Source organism: Podarcis liolepis (genome assembly GCF_965112155.1).
Source record: "Podarcis liolepis genome assembly, chromosome: W".
Lineage (NCBI taxonomy): Eukaryota > Metazoa > Chordata > Lepidosauria > Squamata > Lacertidae > Podarcis > Podarcis liolepis.
Genome location: NC_139568.1, coordinates 22,196,124 through 22,216,454, shown reverse-complemented (window position 1 = coordinate 22,216,454; position 20,331 = coordinate 22,196,124). Strand labels below are relative to the sequence as shown.

Genomic DNA, 20,331 nt, shown 5'->3' with positions numbered 1-20,331 from the left:
TCAAGGGCAGCCCCACATAGAGCGAGTTACAATAATCAAGCCTGGAGGTGACCGTTGTGTGGATCACAGTGGCTAGGTCAGTGTGAGAGAGGTAAGGAGCCAACTGCTTAGCTTGGCAGAGATGAAAAAATGCCACCTTTGTTATAGCTGCAACCTGCGCCTCCATAGATGTCGAAGATTACACCCAAACTCTTAACAGTAATTGTGAAGAAAAACTCCACCCCACCCTCTCTCTCTATATAAGGTTCTGGGAACTTCTGTTTCAGTGTATCTGAAGAAGTGTGCATGCACACGAAAGCTTATACCCAGAACAATCTTCTTTGGTCTCTAAGGCGCTGCTGGACAATTTTTTAATTTATTTCGACTGCATCAGACCAACGCAACTACCTACCTGAATCTATTATTATTATTATTATTATTATTATTATTATTATTATTAGACCAAGAACAGGTCAATACAAAGTCAGTTTCAAAATCTCTGCATTCCTCCCTGCCGACAGCAACAGTTTTGGATAATCTGTTAAAAACCAACCGCAGGCTGCTTTCAACTGGAAAATTCATTTAACAGTGAATATGTGTTTACATACAGGCATTGGTTTGCACAGGGGGGGAAACCCGGCATCATCATGCTTGTCCAAAGGATTGTCTCTGCCAAAACGAAAAGAGTGATCATACAAAAATACATTTGGTTTCGTTTTGACCTAAGGCACTGCTCTGAAATATTTGGGAATGGCAAAATGGTTTGGGAGAGGGCGGAAGACGAGGAAGAGGCCCCATTAGTGAAAGCACGCCTCTAGTTGAGAACAGTTTCAGGTTAAGAACGGACCTCCAGAACGAATTAAGTTCGTAATTAGAGGTACCACTGTAGTAGTAGTTAAATTATTGTTATTATCATATTATTGCTTTAGTTAAATAAATGGTTTAAATTGTGATGAAGGAAATGATTCATTTTCTCCTTCCTCACCATCATTTCATCATCATCATCTGTCTATGTCTTTCTAAGAGTAGAACCAAATCAGTCACTTTTGATATAACAGTAAAAACTACTCTGGAAATTTATCATTCCAAAAAAGAAACCATCCTCTGCTTGTCAAGATGAAGATGATGCTAGCAAGGCTGAACCTTTATGTAAAGAAAGAGATTTTTAATTCAAGTTTTCCTGACTAGGGATTTAAACTGTGATAAACAGTTGCAGGGCTGCCCCTTACCAGGCTGATCTTGCTTTTCAAGGCCCAGCTCGTCTTCTTTGACACCTTCATCCTCCACATTGGACTTGTCGTTGGTCTGTGTTAGAGGTAGCAGAAAGTCAGTTGCAAGATGAGTTGCTGGTTGTAAGACAGCCCTGTGCCCAGTTGGCATCTGAAGGACATCAAAAGCCATAGGAAACCTTCTTCTGGTTGTCAATATGAAAAGGATGCCAGCAAGGTTGAACCTTTCTGTAAAGAAAGTCTGACAGAGACCATATAACACCGGTCCTGAAAGACCTGCATTGGCTCCCGGGACGTTTCCGGGCACAATTCAAAGTGGCAGTGCAGACCTTGAAACCCCTAAATGGCCCAGTAGAAGAAACTTTCCTCTGGTTGTCACTATTAAGAGGATGCCAGCAAGGCTGAACCGTTCTGTAAAGGATTTAAATCAAGTCTTTCCAAGATCATATAACACCAGTCCTGAAAGACCTAAGTTGGCTCACAGTACGTTTTCGGGCAAAATTCAAAGTGCATTAAGAGGATGCCAGCGAGGGTGAACCTTTCTGTAAAATAAAGTCTGACTGAGACCATATAACACCGGTACTGAAAGACCTACATTAGCTCCCGGGACGTTTCCAGGCACAATTCAAACCGTCGGTGTGGACCTTGAATGCTTTCAACAGCCCAGCAGAGGAAACGTTCCTCTGGTTGTCAATATTAAGAGGATTCCAGCAAGGTTGAACTTTTCTGTAAAATAAAAGATTTCAATTCAAGTCTTACTGAGACCACATAACACTGGTTTCAGAAGGACCTACGTTGGCCCCTAATATGTTTTGAGGCACAATTCAAAGTTTCTGTGCAGACCTTGAAAGCCCTCAACTGCCCAGTAGACCTGAAGGAGTGTCTCCACCCCGGACGCCGGGATCCCTCTCCTGAGGGCCTTCTGGCAGTTCCCTCCCTGCAAGAAGCGAGGTTACAGGGAACCAGGCCTTCTTGGTGATGGCCCCCGGTCTGTGGAACACCCTCTCATCAGATGTCAAGGAAATAAGCAACTATCCTATTTTTAAAAGACATCTGAAGGCAGCCCTGTTTAGGGAAGTTTTGAATGTTTGATGTTTTAATGCATTTTTAATCTTTGTTGGAAGCTGCCCAGAGTGCAGCCAGATGGGCAGGGTAGAAATAATAAGTTATAATTATTATAATTATTATAATTATTAGAAGCTGGCCAGAGTGGCTTTTAATATTTGATTAATTGTTGTATTTTAATCTTTTGTTTGAAGCCGCCCAGAGTGGCTGGGGAAACCCAGCCAGATGGGCAGGGTAGAAATAAATAATAATAATAATAATAATAATAATAATAATAATAATAATAATAATAATAATTAAAGCTGTCAGTTGTAGTCTCAAAAGACTGCAAGAGGGAGGTTGCCAGAATACTTTTCCCTAATATGCAATCATTTTTATTCACCGCTTAGGCAACCCGTATTTGCCTCTAGGAAGAGTATTCTGCCTTAAAAGCTGCCGACAAGAGCAGCAGATGAAATTATTGGACTATGCCAAATTGGCCAAACTGATGGGGGAAAACCAGCGGGATTGGACTTTTCTGAAAGAGTGGGACAATTTATGTTATATCTGAAAGACAATTGTAAAAAACTTACATCGCTAGTCGGGTCGCAGGAAGTTTTGTCCAGTTAAAATTACCATTCGTTACTTATCCTCGTTTTTTTAGTTTATATATAAGACGACGATTTAATAGTAAGAAGAAAGGTAGGAGATTGCAATATGAAGAGAATATTTTTGAAAGCCATCAATCGGAGAGGGGGAAAGTCACAGGCTTATGGAGCCAAACGTTTCTTTTCTTTCCTTTTTCTTTTTAAATTTTATTGATGCCTTATTGACAATCTTATATAACAAATAAGGTGTACATCTTCTTGAATAAACAAAAATATAAACCGTATAAACAAAAACCATCTACAAGTAATACAGTCATACCTCGGGATAAATACGCTTCAGGTTGAGCGCTTTCGGGTTGCGCTCCGCGGCGACCCAGAAGTAACGGAGCGCATTACTTCCGGGTTTCGCCGCTCGCGCATGCGCAGACGCTCAAAATGACATCACACGCATGCGCGGAAGCGGCGAAAAGCTGCACATGCAGACGCGCTGTCCCGTCTTACGTTCCGTTCAGGATGCGAATGGGGCTCCGGAATGGATCCCGTTCACATCCCGAGGTACCACTGTATTCTATATCTTTACAGACATTAAACTCAATTTATATTTTTAATATCTCTTTTATTTTCTCATCTATTTATTAACATAAATTAAAAGAGTGTAACTTGGTTTTCTATCATTTCCCGGTGTATACTCTCATTCTGATAATGAATGTACCTGTCACTATTAGCTTGTTCTTTATATATTTTTCTAATGCATTCTTACAACAGTTTGTACCGTTTTCTTATTTCTCATGGGTTTCATTAGACAAGGTCCATCAAATGCTGCCATAGACATTATATCACTATTATGATTTCGTAAATATCTCTTCTATTTATCCCAAAGACCTAAGAGATATTTCCGAAAAATCTAAGAGAAATTTTCCTATATGCCATGGCTGCAGCTCGAACAGTGGTAGCAATGAACTGGAAAGTTCTAACTATATCGGATTGACAAAGTAAGTTACAGGAATATGCAGAAATGGTGCTATTGACTAACAGCTTAAGATGCAATACAAGGCAAGTATTTGTCCAAAAATGGAGCCAAATATTCCATTTATTTTTGCGTACTGTGATGTTATGTATGAAAATATGTGTAAAAACCGATACTCCGATAGAGAATGAGGAGATTACGGGGGTCATAGCAGAGTTGAAAAACGGGAAGGCACCAGGACCAGATGGTTTTACAGCAAGGTACTACAAAGAATTGAGATTAGACTTGATAAAACCACTAAAAGAGGTAATGAATAACATCTTAAAAGAAAGAGAGATCCCAGAGACGTGGAAAGAGGCGTATATAACCTTTATCCCCAAAGAAGATGCAGATACAACACAAGTAAAGAATTATAGACCGATTTCCTTATTGAATACGGACTATAAAATCTATGCAGGAATAACGGCAAAGAGACTAAAAAAGGTATTACTGAGTATTATCCATGCAGACCAGGCGGGTTTCCTTCCTGGCAGACAAATGAGAGATAACGTGAGGAACATAATAAACATATTGGAATATCTGTCAGTAAGGATTGAGAGACGAGCAATATTAATGTTTGTAGATGCCGAAAAGGCATTCGACAACATATCATGGGATTTCGTGCTGAAAATTTTGGAAAATATGGAGATCGGGGATGATTTTTACAACGGAATAAAGGCCATATACACCGAACAAAGAGCGAAGCTGATAGTGAACAACGTGATAACAGAAGAAATTGAAATATCAAAAGGGACTAGACAGGGCTGCCCGCTCTCACCCCTGCTGTTCATATTGGTCCTAGAAATCCTACTGAATTCAATTAGGAAAAATGAAAGGATAAAAGGGGTGAAGGTAGGCCAAAATGAATACAAAACCAAAGCTTTTGCTGATGATTTGATCATTACGGTGGAAGACCCGATGACCAGCGTAAAGGAAGTGTTAGAGGAAATTGGTAAATTTGGGGAAGTGGCAGGCTTCACATTAAATAGGAAAAAAACTAAAATTCTAACTAAAAATATGGAGCAATCAATGATTGAAGAGTTCCAACAACAAATGGGAATTGAAGTTGTTAAAAAGGTTAAATATCTCGGAATTTGGATTGCGTGGCTAATCCCTCCCCCCCACGGTGGAATAAATAAAGACAACGGACACAGAATTTAGGTTAATGGGCGTAAATGGCCACAACTTTATTGATTACAGGTAAGAAGGGTATTGGCTTTAGGCATTGGCCCCTAACCGACTATCCGGTCTGACCGGGAAGGGTTAAACACCAACAGGGGGAGCCACCCGAGATGCGTATCCCTAGGCGCTCCCCGAGGGGTTACCGCTCGGGGGGCGCTTTAGGCCCTAGCCTCCGTAGGTTTCGGACGAGGCGTCGCCCCTCGGAGTCCTTTAACGAACTACCCTTCAAGCATTGGGGGAGGTGATGGCGTTCCTCCCCCCCCAACCTCATTTGCATGACAATACAATACAATACCCCGGCCAATGCCTACCGCCACCCGAGCCGTAAGCCGGCTCGCCGCCAATACCCTCAAGCCTGTAACCAATCCCTAATGCCTTGAAAAATATCCGCTAACCAAATATCATTGCCAGCATCAGATAGATGCACGCCATCCCAGCGGTAAAGCATTTCCTTGTCAAATCGTATGCGTGGGTGCTGGATGACCCGTCCTCCCAACGCGGCCACCCTACGCGCTACCGCGCGCTCCACAAGCCTCCTTGCCTTATTCACGGCAACGGGTTTCTCCGCGTCCCGCCAACATCGCCTTTCCAGCAAGGAAGACCAAATTATTGCAATGTTTCCATGAGATGCCCTCAACAGTTCCAGGTCATTGATAATGTTCCACATCAAGTTCACCCCTTTCCTATAAGGCAGATCATTCTCGCCCAGCTGGATGACCAAGGCAGTGGGAGGACCCTCAGCAGCGATTTTCCTGGACACAGCTGGGAGAAACTCCTCCCAACGCATACCCCTCCTAGTGATCCACGACACTTGCACCCTGCTGGGTAATCGTAGCTCAGTATCCCAGCCCCTATGTTCAGCACGCCGTTTTGCCCAATATACGATGCTGTGGCCGATAACCCATAGTCGAACCACATCAGAACCTGAAATGAGAAATTGAAGAACCGGATCAGGAGGAGTGTCAGGGGTGGGGGGGGGTTTGAGGGTAATTTAGAAGGGCTTCCGGATATAACCCCGGTATGCATTAGATTTCCAACGCCCCATATCCATAATTCTCTCAGCCGGTAAACCCATATGGGCGGCGGTAGTCGCCGCCCCAATGCAAAAGGAGTGCGCGACGTACTCCTCTTGAGGAAGCCCGATGGCGGCAATTGCTTTACGCATGACCCTCGTGAACTGTTGTTTTGATAAGGGGGAACCGTCTGAGTGTAAGAAAAAGGGGCCATTAGAATTTGGTCTTACACACAGGTATTTCCTGGCATCCTTAACGGGGCAAGGGCCCGCCTTCTGAGTCGCCTGAGCTAGTCCGTCTTTGAGCTACGGATTTTTATTAACACATGTGCACTGGCCACGGTTACGTCCTCCAGCAATAGCCCCCTTAGAGTCTGAGCTGTCCTCACAGACCACCTCGCCTATGCGTAGGGCGCCAAAGAAAGCGAAAGAAAACGCTGCAGAGAATAATCTGGCTTCAAATCTTGACCAGCACAGGGCCCTCAGCTTCCTACGAATTTGGGTGAGTATGTCTAGAGTTATGGGTCTTCTCCTGTCCTGGCCGTGGGGCCTGGACCTACGCCAGCCTTCAAGCATCTTCCGTACCACAAAATGCGAACAGGGATCAACGGAAAACAAGGTTTTAGAAAAGAAGGATATCGCTGCTGAGTGAATGTTGAGAGTTTTGGGGGCCCGACCAAGATCTCTAAGATGGACCAAATACTCTATGACTTCCGACTTGGACGGTGGCCTGCCTGGCTTGAACCGCTCCTTTTTAATGCGGAAGGATGTAAAGTCTAGCCATGCCTTATTATACGATCTCAGGGTGGAGGGCGCTAGCGCAGACAATACTCCCTTTATTGCTTCTCGTTGCCAATACTCCAGAGGTGCTCCGGGAATGGTTGCGGCTGCTGCTGCGCATCCGGCGCCAATGAGTGAAAGCGTTCCATCTGGAAACGAGATAGAGCATCCGCAATGTTATTATCAATACCGGGGACGAACTTGGCTGAAGCGTGAAGGTTCAGCCGCAGGCAGGAGAGGACAAAGTACCGTAAAAGGGAAGCTACCCTAGGAGAATGTGATGACTGTTTATTCAAAACTGACACGACCGCTAGGTTGTCCGTCCAGAAACAAACCCTATGGTCTTTGAACTGGTCCTCCCACAAGTGGATTGCCACTACAATGGGGAAGAATTCTAGGAATGTCAAGTCTCGTAGAATTGGTTTTCCTTGCCAGGAGGGAGGCCAACGCTGTGCACACCTGTCAGAGTTGCTTCCAGATCATAGCTCACAGAGGATCACGCTAGCCAGCGATCATTAAATAAAAGTCTTTATTGAGTTACAGTTTCCATTCTCAAGCTGCTGCGTGCAACTCTACGTCTTATGGTTAGATCGGCGAAGCTCCGTCTGAGTCTCCGCCCCTTGTACACCAACTTAATATCCTAGCCCTGCTCCACCTTTTCCGCCTGACTGTTCTCCCCTGGGTCCCTCTGCCCCCCGGGGTCTCTTCCTTCCGGGATTCTTCTGACGCCGACCCCCCGGACCCTCCTGTCTCCTTGCGCCGGGCTTTAGGACCTGGCTCCCTTTCCGGGCTGCCTACTGCGTCACTTTCCTGTGCATTTGAACTTGGCGCGCGCGCCCAACCTTCCACTTTCCGTCTGACCGTTTCTTCGCTCCCCGATGGAGGTGTGGCCACTCCTGACTCGTGCCCTCCCCCCTGTTGTGAGCTGCCAGCGCTTGATCCCTGGCACCCTTCCTCTTCCCTGCTCTCTGGCGGTGACGCTGGTCCCGATTTCCAACTGCTCCCCTCTGAGTCCCCTCTGGCTCTATCTTCCTGGGGTGTCCCCCTAGGCTCCCCCCTCGCCCTGGCCACTGGTGCTCCTTTCTGTGAATCTTCTGATTCACTGGAAAGACTCGGAGATCTCGGGTCATCGTCATCACTCATCTTTTCTTCTGCCTCCTCCCCCTCGCTCTCTGTTTCCTCCCTTGCCCTTGCCTCTGCTCCTGAACCCCTGACATCCATCCCCCCCTCGAAGCCCCCTCTTCCCCCCTCCCCTCCTTCCGGTGCGGGAGCTGGGTGCTGCCTTGTCAGGGGGACGAATGTCGGATACAGTTCGCTTCCCGTGGCGGGCCTCCATCTGAAGTCTTCCGGTTCTTCCTCCCTGCTCTCGTCCAGATGAACTTCTTTTTCTTGGAGCTGAGCGTGTCCGTGATGGCCGCTGTCTGCATAGCAAAGCCTTTGATAAACTTGCGATAGAAGTTCGCGAAGCCGACAAACCGTTGGACCTCCTTCCGGTTGCGTGGGCTTTTCCAATCCAACACTGCTCGAACCTTGGCGCTGTCCATGGCGAGCCCCTTGTCAGACAACTTGTAGCCCAGGAAATCCACCTCCGTCACGTCGAATTGGCACTTCTCCAGCTTGGCGTAAAGCCTATGTTGCTGTAGCCTGCTCAGCACTTCCTTGACGTGTCTGTCATGCTCCTGCTGCGATTCCGAAAAGATCAGGATGTCATCCAAGAAACAGACGCACGTCTTGTAGAGGAGCCCCGCCAACACGTGATGCATGAAAGCTTGAAAAACGTGGGAGCCATTTTGCAATCCAAAAGGCATAACTCTATATTCGTAGGTGCCCAGGGGCGTGAACATGGCTGTCTTCCACTCATCTCCTTCCCGCATGCGAATGAGGTTGTACGCCCCTCGCAGGTCCAACTTGGTGAACACGCTGCCCTTCCGTACCTTTGCGAGGAGGTCGTCGATTCTGGGCATGGGGAAGTCCGATGGCTTGGTCACACTGTTCAAGATGCGATAGTCCACTACAAGTCTTTTTTGGGGCGTGTCCCGCTTCTTAACAAAGAATACCGGACTGCCCCCCGCTGCCTTGGACTCTCGGATGAAACCGCGCTCCAAATTATGATCTATGAACTCTTTGAGTTCCTGCAGCTCGTCCTCAGACATGGAATACAGCTTCCCTTTGGGCAGCGCCGCCCCCGGCAGCAGGTCAATTTTGCAGTCATATGGTCTATGGGGGGGGGGTAGCCTGTCTGCCTCCTTCTCGCAGAAAACCTCCAAAAATTCTGCGTACTTGTGGGGAACCGCTTGCAGCGTGCCTAGCTGCAGCTGTGACTCCTCTTCCTCTCCTTCCTGCCGGGGCACGATGCAGTGTTCAGCGCAAAAGGAAGAGCCGAAGGTCAGCTGCCTCTGGTACCAAGCCAGCGTCGGGCTGTGCTTGTCCAGCCAACTCATGCCCAATACAATGGGTGTGTCCGATAGTTGAGTGACATTGAAGCTGATGATTTCCCTGTGATTCCCAAGTCGCATCACCATTGGTGGCGTCTGCTTCACCACTTGCCCCCCTAGCAGCTCCCTGCCATCCACCGTGACCACCTGCAGGGGCAGCGTGGCAGGTAGCAACTGTATAGCGTGCCGGTCGACAAAGTCCTGCCCTATAAAGTCCGCATTGCTTCCTGAGTCAATGGTGATTGGCACGTCCATGGTGATTCCATTGGGCAGCTGGAGAGATGCGGTGAGCCTTACTACTGGTTTGGGCGGGAGGGGGTCCATGGGCTGTAAAATCTCTGGGGACTGCTTCACTGACACGTCTGGCTGGGCCCCAGTGCCTCTTCCTCCAGCCAGACTCCGTCGTTTCCCTGCTGTGGTTCTCCTTGCTGCGTTGCTGCAGTTACCATTGCTGAGGCTGCAGTGTGCTTGTGGAGCCTCTGGGGACACTCTTTCGCCATATGCTGTGGATCCTCGCAGATGTAACACTTCCTGTTCCCTCTAGGAGGCTTCGCTTTCACTGTTGCCGGTGCTAGGGCTCTGGCTGCTGACTGAGCCCTTGCACCTCCAACCTCCATAGGTTCCACACCTCCTCCTGGCGGAGGCGTGGATTGCGCACGCGCTGCTTCTCTGGGAAGGAAGGAGGAGCCCCTGGCTGGTTCGCGCCCTCCACGCCCTTCGTCCCTGCTCCACGGACGTTCTTCCAGACGCACCCCCACCGCCAGCGCCCTCTGAACGATCTCCTGCGTGGTCCGGGGTCTCTCCCCCCTCGCAATTTCATCTTTAACCGAGCTGTGCAATCCCTCCCAAAACAGGTCTCTTACAGGAGCCGAATCTCTGTCCCATTCCAGGGCACTGACCAAAGCGAAAAAGCGGGCATGGTACTGCCTTACGCTGGCCCTCCCTTGCTTCAGTCCATGTATCTGCTTCCGAGCAAGATCCACGTCTACGCTTGATAAAAAGCACCCATCCATCGCTTTAATAAAGGCATCCGCATTTTGGAGCGCCGGATCCTTATCTCTCCACAAATTGCGCAGCCATGCTTTAGCATCTCCATGCAAATGGGACATGATGAATCCCACCTTCTCTTGCTCATCTCTAAAGTCGTTGTTCAGCAGTTGCAGTGCACACATTACATCTGCTCTAAAGTTGGGGTACTGTTGCAAATTCCCATCGAAGTGAGAGACCAGACCGCCTGTTCGTCTCCCCAACCCAATCCCCTCCGGTTTGGGTGTCAGTTGCCCTTGCTTCGTAAGCACTTCCAACCTGACCTGGAGATCCCTGTAGGCGGCAGCTGCGTCCTCCTCTCTCTTCCTGGATGCAAGAGCCTCGGCATTCAGTCGTGACACTGCTTCTCTGAGTTCCGCTATCTGCTGTTCGGCCGTCATATTGTCTGCCGTTCGTGAGCTCGCTAGTAGGCACCCGCTTTCTCTCCTCTCCGCAAGGCCGTAGATGCCCACAATTTAGGAGACGGAGCTTACTGTCAGAGTTGCTTCCAGATCATAGCTCACAGAGGATCACGCTAGCCAGCGATCATTAAATAAAAGTCTTTATTGAGTTACAGTTTCCATTCTCAAGCTGCTGCGTGCAACTCTACGTCTTATGGTTAGATCGGCGAAGCTCCGTCTGAGTCTCCGCCCCTTGTACACCAACTTAATATCCTAGCCCTGCTCCACCTTTTCCGCCTGACTGTTCTCCTCTGGGTCCCTCTGCCCCCCGGGGTCTCTTCCTTCCGGGATTCTTCTGACGCCGACCCCCCGGACCCTCCTGTCTCCTTGCACCGGGCTTTAGGACCTGGCTCCCTTTCCGGGCTGCCTACTGCGTCACTTTCCTGTGCATTTGAACTTGGCGCGCGCGCCCAACCTTCCACTTTCCGTCTGACCGTTTCTTCACTCCCCGATGGAGGTGTGGCCACTCCTGACTCGTGCCCTCCCCCCTGTTGTGAGCTGCCAGCACTTGATCCCTGGCACCCTTCCTCTTCCCTGCTCTCTGGCGGTGACGCTGGTCCCGATTTCCAACTGCTCCCCTCTGAGTCCCCTCTGGCTCTATCTTCCTGGGGTGTCCCCCTAGGCTCCCCCCTCGCCCTGGCCACTGGTGCTCCTTTCTGTGAATCTTCTGATTCACTGGAAAGACTCGGAGATCTCGGGTCGTCGTCATCACTCATCTTTTCTTCTGCCTCCTCCCCCTCGCTCTCTGTTTCCTCCCTTGCCCTTGCCTCTGCTCCTGAACCCCTGACAACACCACTGGCCCCTGAAGTAAACCCCAAAACCAAGGGACCCAGCCGCATCCGAATGTACCTGGAAATCTGACTGAAGCGCCAAGGTATCTTGCCAAAGCGATATACCATTGAAACCATCCAAGAATTGCAACCAGACGAGGAGGTCTGCCTTTACTGCCTTGGAAAGGCGTACCCTATGATGGGGTGACCGCAAACCCGTGGACAGCTTAGCTAAGCGGCCACAGAAGGGACGGCCGGGGGAAACTACACGACAGGCGAAGTTGAGGTGCCCCAGGAGGGATTGAATTTGCCTCAAGGTGACCTTCTTTAAAGGCAGCATTTGGCCGATAAGCTCTCTCAGGGCAACCAATTTGTCAGCTGGTAGGCGCGAGGTTTGGGCTACGGTATCGAGTTCAATCCCCAGGTAGGTCATGGTCGTGACCGGACCCTCAGTTTTTTCGCTTGCCAGAGGAACCCCCAGCTCCCTGGCTAAGGACTCGAAAGCGATGAGGAGAGACCTGCACTCCCCAGCGTCACTTGCCACCAAAATAAAATCATCAAGATAATGACCCACCCCTAGAGAGCCAGTTCTAAACTTTAGGGCCCATTCCAAGAACGTGCTGAAGGTCTCGAACGCAGCACAAGCAATAGAACAACCCATGGCCATAGCTTTGTCAATGAAGTATGCTCCCTGGAATTTGAAACCCAACCAGCGGTGGTCTTCCGGATGAACCGGGAGTAAGCGAAATGCTGACTCGATGTCGCATTTTGCCAAAAAGGCGCCCCTGCCAAAGCTCCGCACCAACCGCACAGCTTGGTCGAATGAAGAGTACTTCACCGTGCACATCTCTTGGGGAATGGCGTCATTAACCGAAGTTCCTTTGGGATAGGACAGGTTGTGTATCATTCTAAATTCACCGGGGGCCTTCTTTGGGACAATACCCAGCGGGGAGATATGAAGCCCCTCAATAGGCGGAGTTGCGAATGGACCGGCTACCCTGCCAGCTGTAATTTCCTTCTGTATCTTTTTAAGCGCGATGTCAGGCCTTTCTAACACTGATTTCTGGTTAGGGGGGCAACTGGAATTGGGTGTAAAAGCAATCGGAATTCTAAAACCTTCGGAAAACCCTTCCTCAAGTAGTTGAGCTGCACGTCTATTTGGATAGAACTTCAAGAGTGCTCTCAAGGGCTCCAATTTTATCGGAGAGCACGCGAGGCCTAGGGAGATGTTAGTACCGAGCCCCAGCTGGCCCTTGGGCGGGGGCTGCAGGTCCGGCGGAGCCACCCCTGTTTCCCCGGGAGAGATGACCCCTGCCCCCCCGAAAGGGCTGCTGCCTCCCTTTGAAGCAGTTGACTGCAGAGTGGCTGCCTAAGCACCTCTCGCATTCGTGCAGGTACTTACAGGTAACGCGCTGACAGGTACCCTTGTTGAAGTCCCAGCACTGTCTACGGCGTTGGGTCTCCACCTTACCAGCTTTTGGCTGTTGAGCGGTTTTCTTCTCGATATTGGGCCCCACGTGTTCAAACCAGCAGTTGTTGTCCTTTTGGTCCCAGCGCGTTGAAGACAGTAGCGAGGCATTCCTCCGAAAGTCTTCATCATAGGCCAAAGCAGCTTCATCACCTGCCTGCTCCCGTGCCCTCCTGACGTGAGCCAGGTAGGACACGAGGTGCGCGCCCCTCTTAGGATAACAACTTGACACCACAGCCATAAACACCTGATAGCCATTAAGCCAATTCTCAAAAGATCGTTCTACCCGGGGTACCCTGTACCTCCTTTTCCCATAGTACTTAATTTTCTCCCCTTTTCCCTTTACCTGGGCTGGTGGCAGCAAGGAAAACATATCAACGTAATTGCCATTCAATATCTTGTTCCTCTTCCTCTTAGAGAGGTGGTTCCCCCAGAATAAAGTCAGTGGCAGCGTTGGTTGAGACTTTAACGTCTGGGACCAGAGCCCCATCCTTCCAGTCAAGTGTGCCATTAAATGCCTTCCTGTGTGAGTTGGCCCTTCGTTCATGCACCCACTGGGGAGCTCCAACTTCCTCCCCTCCCCCCAATATGTCTCCATTGGGGCGTCACTATCCCCATCTGATGAAGAGGTACCTGTTTCCTCCTCGGAGTCCGAAGTGTCCCTCTTCTTGCTTTTCTTCGACCGATGCTTCTTCTTCGCCTTCCGCTTTCCACCCCGTGGTGCGTCGTCACGGGGGGCCGGGTCGCAGGCAGCGGCCACCTGCTGAGGGGGCAGCTCCTCCTCGGAAGATGACTCCTCCGAGGTGCTCGGTTGTCTAGGATTATCCTGGAAAACACTGGGAACGTCAATCACCTCCTGGTGCGGGGCCGATGTAGAGGCCACCGCCGGCCTAGCCTTTTGTGCGCTCGACCTAGGTTTTTTAGCTGGTGCCTTGCCTTTTAGTGGACCTGATTTAGATTTTTGAGTTTTGGCAGCTTGTAAGCGCGTCCGTGGCCTGTTGGGGGCCTGCTCAACCACGTTAGCTGCACTAGTGGAAGGACCATCCTGACCCTGCTGGCTGGGGGGGGTGTCTGGTATGCAATCTTGTGACAACTCGACGATGTTCGGGGAGGGAGTGATAGGTGCTCTGCACTGCGCGTAGAATGCTTGCAGCGCGGAAAAGAGCTGAGCCACGACCTGCGGGTTACCAGGGCCTGTTGGCATTAAGGCATTGCCAAGCTGAGGTTGTTGGGGGTTGCTGTTGTTCTCCATGTGCAAGCCGAAAGCCGCGCCTCGGGGAGGGGCGAAGCCAATCGAGTGTCTATTTTATTTATATTTTATCTATATATTTTTTTATATATTATTATTTTTATTTTTATTTTTATTTTTTTGTATTTATTTATCTATATATTTATTTATTTCCTATTTATTTATTTATATTTATTTATTTATTTATTTCTATATGTGTGATTAGTTATTTATATATATTTAAGTGAGTGGGACTATATCACTATCAATCTAGCTTGCTATAGCTGGCTGGGACACAGCCAGATTAAGCTGCCAGGAAACAATAGCTCTAATTACCGGTCGTTAGCCTTAAATTGTCCTGCTGACTGGCAAGGTAATAGGGTTTCTATGGTAACCAACGAGCCAACCAGCAGCAATAGGAAACCTTCAGTGCCACAACACACGCGTTCCTATGGCAACGCTAGATGAGCTAGATGAAAAGCAAGGAAAACAACGGGGATTGCGGTCAATGGGGCCAGCTAGTTCCTGCCGCCCCAGTAAGGTATTCTATATTTATCTATTAGCACCAAATACAATTGACTAACAAGTTGAGAATAGCCTTATAAACCACCAAATATCCCTTTAGATATCCTGTGTAAAACTACCACAGTATAACTCAGCTCAGGTCAAATTGGCAACAAACGACAGAATTACAGAATGCAAGCTAAATACTTGTAAATGTTGGGAAAGCGGCCGGAAAACCAGCTAGGTTAAGGCAGGCAAGCAGAGAGACCCACCAAATAACAAATAAAGACAAACAACTGCCCAGCGATCCACGCAAAGGATAAATGAATAAGCAGAGGCTGCGTAATGAGTTATTGCGCAGCAGGCAATCAGATCAAAATTATAAGAAAATAAAGCAAGCGGCAGTTGGGCTAGGCGAAGGGTAAATTAATAAGCTTCTAATAAGGCCACAACAATGAGTGATGCTTTCGCGAAAATTAAATTGTACGGAGAATCCTCAGGGGGAATTGCCAGGCAAAGCAGATGTTACAATAGTGGAAGGTCTGCGAGGGGAGGCTGTAAGCTGAGCCCCTTTTGCTTGAAATGCCTCACTTAAAATGGCGGCCGCAGACGCCACGTGGTACCAGCAAAATGGCGGCCGGCAAGGTCGTCGTTAAGGCAACCAGGACGCCTGCGTTCAAGGAAATGCCGCTGAGGGGATCCTACGCAAAGCAGCACAGTGTACCAAGGATGCAGAAAGTAAAGAGTAAAGGAGCGGGGAGGGACAAAATTAAATCGAGTGACTAACAGCAACACAGGGAGGGTAAAGAAGTGTACTAAAAGGATCCACAGGCACTCCCCCGTTCCGTGCCCCACTCCCCGCCAAAGCTCCTGCTGTTACCGAGCCCCCGCCCCCGCTGGATAAACCTTCCGTGAGCGCTGCAGCAGCTCACGATCGCCGCTCCCGCGAAGTGCCCGCAACAACAGCACTCGGTGGCGCGCGGCCGGCTCTGAGGCGGCTCCTGGAGGTTGGCGCAGCCGTTCGCTAGGTAGGTGATCCAATCCTGCTGTCCTTTTTGCGAGAGCGCCGGCCGAACCGAAGCGTTATCCGCTTGCGGGATCCCACGAAGGAACAGAATCGGTTGCAGGCTTGCCAAGGGGCTGAACCAAGAAACTTAGCTAGGGGCACAGGAACGCGACGGGGGATGATCCAAACTGCGTCAGCTGCTAGGGAAAAAGGGGCGAGCCAAGGGCTGCCCCGACCTTAAGTGGCCTCTGGGAGGCCCGCCCCTGCCGCCAGCCGATTGGCTGGCGCTGCGGGGGATGCAAATTACGGGAATTCCCTGACCCCGCGAGGCTGGCGCCAGCCTCGCGGGAGTGAGAGTGGGCGGGGTCGTGAGCCCGCAACCCCCCCTCCTCCTGAAGTTCGGAATGGGCATTACACCAAAAAATATTGATCTGTACCAGAATAATTATGTTATGATATGGAAAGGAATTAAGAAGGACCTGGAAGGATGGGGAAGGTTAAAACTATCCTTTTGGGGTAGAATAAGCAATGATCAAGATGAACGTGCTTCCCAAATTACTATTTTTATTTCAGACGATCCCAATATTAAGAGGAGTTAAAATTTTTAAGGAGTGGCAGAGATCGATTTCAAGATATATCTGGCAGGGCAAAAAACCGAGAATTAAATATAAACTGCTAACGGATGCAAAAGAGAGAGGAGGATTTGCCCTGCCAGACTTGAAGTTGTATTACGAGGCATCATGTCTTTGCTGGGTAAGAGATTGGATAAAGCTCAAAAACACGAAATTATTGAACTTAGAGGGATTCGACAATAGGTTCGGGTGGCACGCTTATTTATGGCAGGAGGGTAAAAAAGGTCATCAATCTTTTGGAAATCATATATTCCGGAAATCGCTAATCGAAGTATGGATCAGATATAAAAATATATTAGAAAGGGGGGTACCACATTGGCTATCCCCTTTAGAGATGATGGGAATTAAGCAACTCAATATGAGAAGTAACTGGGTCACATATGGAGACCTGGTATTCAAAGAAGGGGACAAATGGACAGTTAAACGATATGAACAAGTGAAAGAACATGTACGGGACTGGTTGCACTATTGGCAGATAAGTAATATGTTTAAAAAGGAGGTGAAAGAAAAGGGGTATGAGGAAAAGGATTCGAAGTTCCAAACAGAAATTGTTAATAATGATCGTAAAATCATATCAAAAATGTATAAAATCCTACTAGAATGGCATACGATGGATGAGGAGGTGAAAGAGGTCATGATCCACTGGGCCAGAGATCTAGGGTACAGTATAGAGCTGGAAGAGTGGCAAAAGATATGGAATCAAAATCTGAAATTCACAGCATGCATAACACTAAAAGAAAATGCCATGAAGATGGTATATAGATGGTACTTAACACCGGTTAAATTGGGCATAATAAGATCTATAATAAATGCTGGAGGTGTAGAGAGAAAGAGGGCACGTTTATGCACATGTGGTGGGAATGCGAGAAAGTGAAGGGTTTCTGGGGAAAAATATATGATGAAGTAAGGAAAATGCTACAATATAGCTTTGTTAAGAAACCAGAGACCTTTCTACTAGGGATAACCAGAAGGGAAATTAAAAGGAAGGATTTCAAACTTTTCCAATATGCAATAACTGCCGCGAGGACGCTGATAGCTCAAAGGTGGAAACAAGAACAAGTACCGACTCTGGACGAATGGAGAAATAAACTAATTGATTATGCGGAATTAGACAAACTAACGGGGAAAATTAGACTTCAAAGAGACCATAAGTTTTTGGAGGATTGGGAAAAATTTAGAGAGTATTTGAAAACTATATGTGAGGAGAATACAACGCTAGTGTGTTTTAAAGAGGCTTTGTGAAAAGTGAGGAATATCGCAAAAATGTAAATAAGGATATAAAGAAATTACTTAAAGGTGATACTATATATTAAGAAATGTGTAAATAGGAGAATTATTATGGATGACTGTCAGAGGAGTGGAGGGAGGTTCAACAAACTAAAATACGTGATGTGGAAAATGGAAAGATGGAAGTTTTTATAGAAAATGTAATAAAAAATATTTGCCAAAAAAAAAGAAAATATGTGCAAAAACCAGTAAAAATTCTAATAAAATAAAATAAAATCTGCCACAGCATATCAGCTTCAAATCAGGGTGCGGCTGTGGAAGCTCAGAGAAAACCAATTTTTTTAAGACAAGCGCCAACAACGTTCTCCTTGAACACTAACAACAGAAATCAGAGGCAACCAATGCCTTAGCTGACGTCAGAAGGCATTTACCTTGGCATCGTTCTGCTCTGCCTTCCGGGTCCTCCTCATTATTTCTTCTATTCTCTGTCAAAGAACAGTCACGCCACTTAGATAACGACAAGACTCAATTAATTAAATAATAATAATAATAATATTTTTTATTTTGACCCCGCCTATCTGGCCCTTTACACATGGACTCTACAAATGACTCTACAAATGACTCTACACATGGACATCACCAGATGGGCAGCATCGAAATCAGATTGATTATATTCTCTGCAGCCAAAGATGGAGAAGCTCTATACAGTCAGCAAAAACAAGACCTGGAGCTGACTGTGGCTCAGATCATCAGCTTCTTATAGCAAAATTCAAGCTTAAACTGAAGAAAGTAGGAAAAACCACTGGGCCGGTAAGATACAATCTAAATCAAATCCCTTATGAATACACAGTGGAAGTGAGGAACAGGTTTAAGGATTTAGATTTGCTGGACAGAGTGCCTGAAGAACTATGGATGGAGGCTCACAACATTATACAGGAGGCAGCAACGAAAACCATCCCAATGAAAAGGAAATGCAAGAAAGCAAAATGGCTGTCCAACAAGGCCTTACAAATAGCGGGGGAGAGAAGGCAAGCCAAATGCGAGGGAGATGCTAAAAGATACAGGAAATTGAATGCAGATTTCCAAAAAATAGCAAGGAGAGACAAGAAGGCCTTCTTAAACGAGCAATGCAAAGAAATAGAGGAAAACAACAGAATGAGAAGAACCAAAGATCTGTTCAAGAAAATTGGAGAAATGAAAGGAACATTTCGTACAAAGATTACCATAATAAAGGACAAAAGTGGTAAGGACCTAACAGAAGCAGAAGACATCAAGAAGAGGTGGCAAGAATACTGTTATGTACTGAGTTGAATAGGATCCAAACTGCAACAGTCTGATTGGTCCTAGAACAATAGGATCCAAAATGCAGCAGTCTGATTGGTCCTAGAACAATAGGATTCAGAATGCAGCAGTCTGATTGGTCCTAGAACAATGCAGCAGTATGATTGGTCGGCAGGAACCACCCAATCATGCTCCAGATAGAAGTGAATCCACAACCTGATTGGCCTACAGGAGAATTCCGGAATTAGCCAATCACATGCAGCCCATTGTGTAAATAATGTATATAAAGCAGATACTTTGAGGGGACTTTCATTCTTCCTCCTCACCACTATGAGCTGAATAAAGAGCATGAAATCCACTCTCGATTCTGAGTATATTTCAAATACACAGAGGAATTATACCAGAAAGATATGGATTGCTCGTACACCCCAGGTAGTGTGGTTGCTGACCTTGAGCCAGACATCCTGGAGAGTGAAGTCAAATGGGCCTTAGAAAACACTGCAAATAACAAGGCCAGTGGAAGTGATGGTATTCCAGCTGAACTATTTAAAATTTTAAAAGATGATGCTGTTAAGGTGCTACACTCAATATACCAGCAAATTTGGAAAACTCAGCAGTGGCCAGAGGATTGGAGAAGATCAGTTTACATCCCAATCCCAAAGAAGGGCAGTGCCAAAGAATACTCCAATTACCGCACAACTGCACTCATTTCACACGCTAGCAAGGTTATGCTTAAAATTCTATTTATTTTTTTATATAAATATTTTTATTACATTTTTTCCAGATAAAGACATACAAAGAAACAAGAATGGAGAAAACAAAAAAGAAGAAAAATTCATCATTTCAGAACTTTTTTTCAATCATCTACCGGACTTCCCCACATCCCCCTCACCGTGCATTCTTAACAATAAAAATGTCAGCAAATTATAACCTTGTTTCACGCATTCTTTTGTACTTTCAGATAGTTGCATTTAAGTTTAAATTACTTATTATCCATTTACTCCAAAAACCAATATAATGTTATATTTAAACGTTAGTCCTTTCGTTAATATAACTTAGTTTCATATACACCCAATCTCGTTGCTGGAGCTAACCTTTCCAAATCCTGCGAATTCTTATGATTCATATAACTTATAAAGTTTTTGTAAATAGTCCTTGAATTTTTTCCAATCCTCCTCCATTGCTTCTTCTCCCAAATCTCGGATCCTGGCAGTCATCTCGGCCAATTCCATATAGTCCATCAGTTGCGTCTGCCACTCTTCCAGTGTGGGTAAATCTTGAGTCTTCCAATGTTTTGCGATGAGAATTCTTGCTGCTGTAGTTGCATACATAAAGAAGGATAGAACGTTTTTTAACACCTTTTGGCCGACAATGCCCAAGAGAAAGGCCTCTGGTTTCTTAGGAAAGGTGTACTTAAACACCTTTTTTAACTCATTGTAGATCATTTCCCAGA

General features: G+C 47.1%; 1 protein-coding gene and 1 long non-coding RNA gene across 2 annotated transcripts in view; one reads left to right on the top strand and one right to left on the bottom strand.

The window, feature by feature from the left end:
• Positions 1 to 20,331, top strand: part of LOC310697725 — a 951,570-nt gene that overhangs the window by 114,373 nt on the left and 816,866 nt on the right. The gene's annotated exons all lie outside the window — the stretch shown is intronic.
• The window catches only part of LOC310697691 (P2R1A-PPP2R2A-interacting phosphatase regulator 1-like), a 456,471-nt gene continuing 437,558 nt past the window's right edge, over positions 1,419 to 20,331 (bottom strand). The window contains exon 10 of the mRNA XM_083484394.1: positions 1,419 to 1,436. Within this exon, the coding sequence (XP_083340520.1) occupies position 1,436 (1 nt within the window). The 3' untranslated portion in view covers positions 1,419 to 1,435. The remainder of the gene's footprint in view (positions 1,437 to 20,331) is intronic.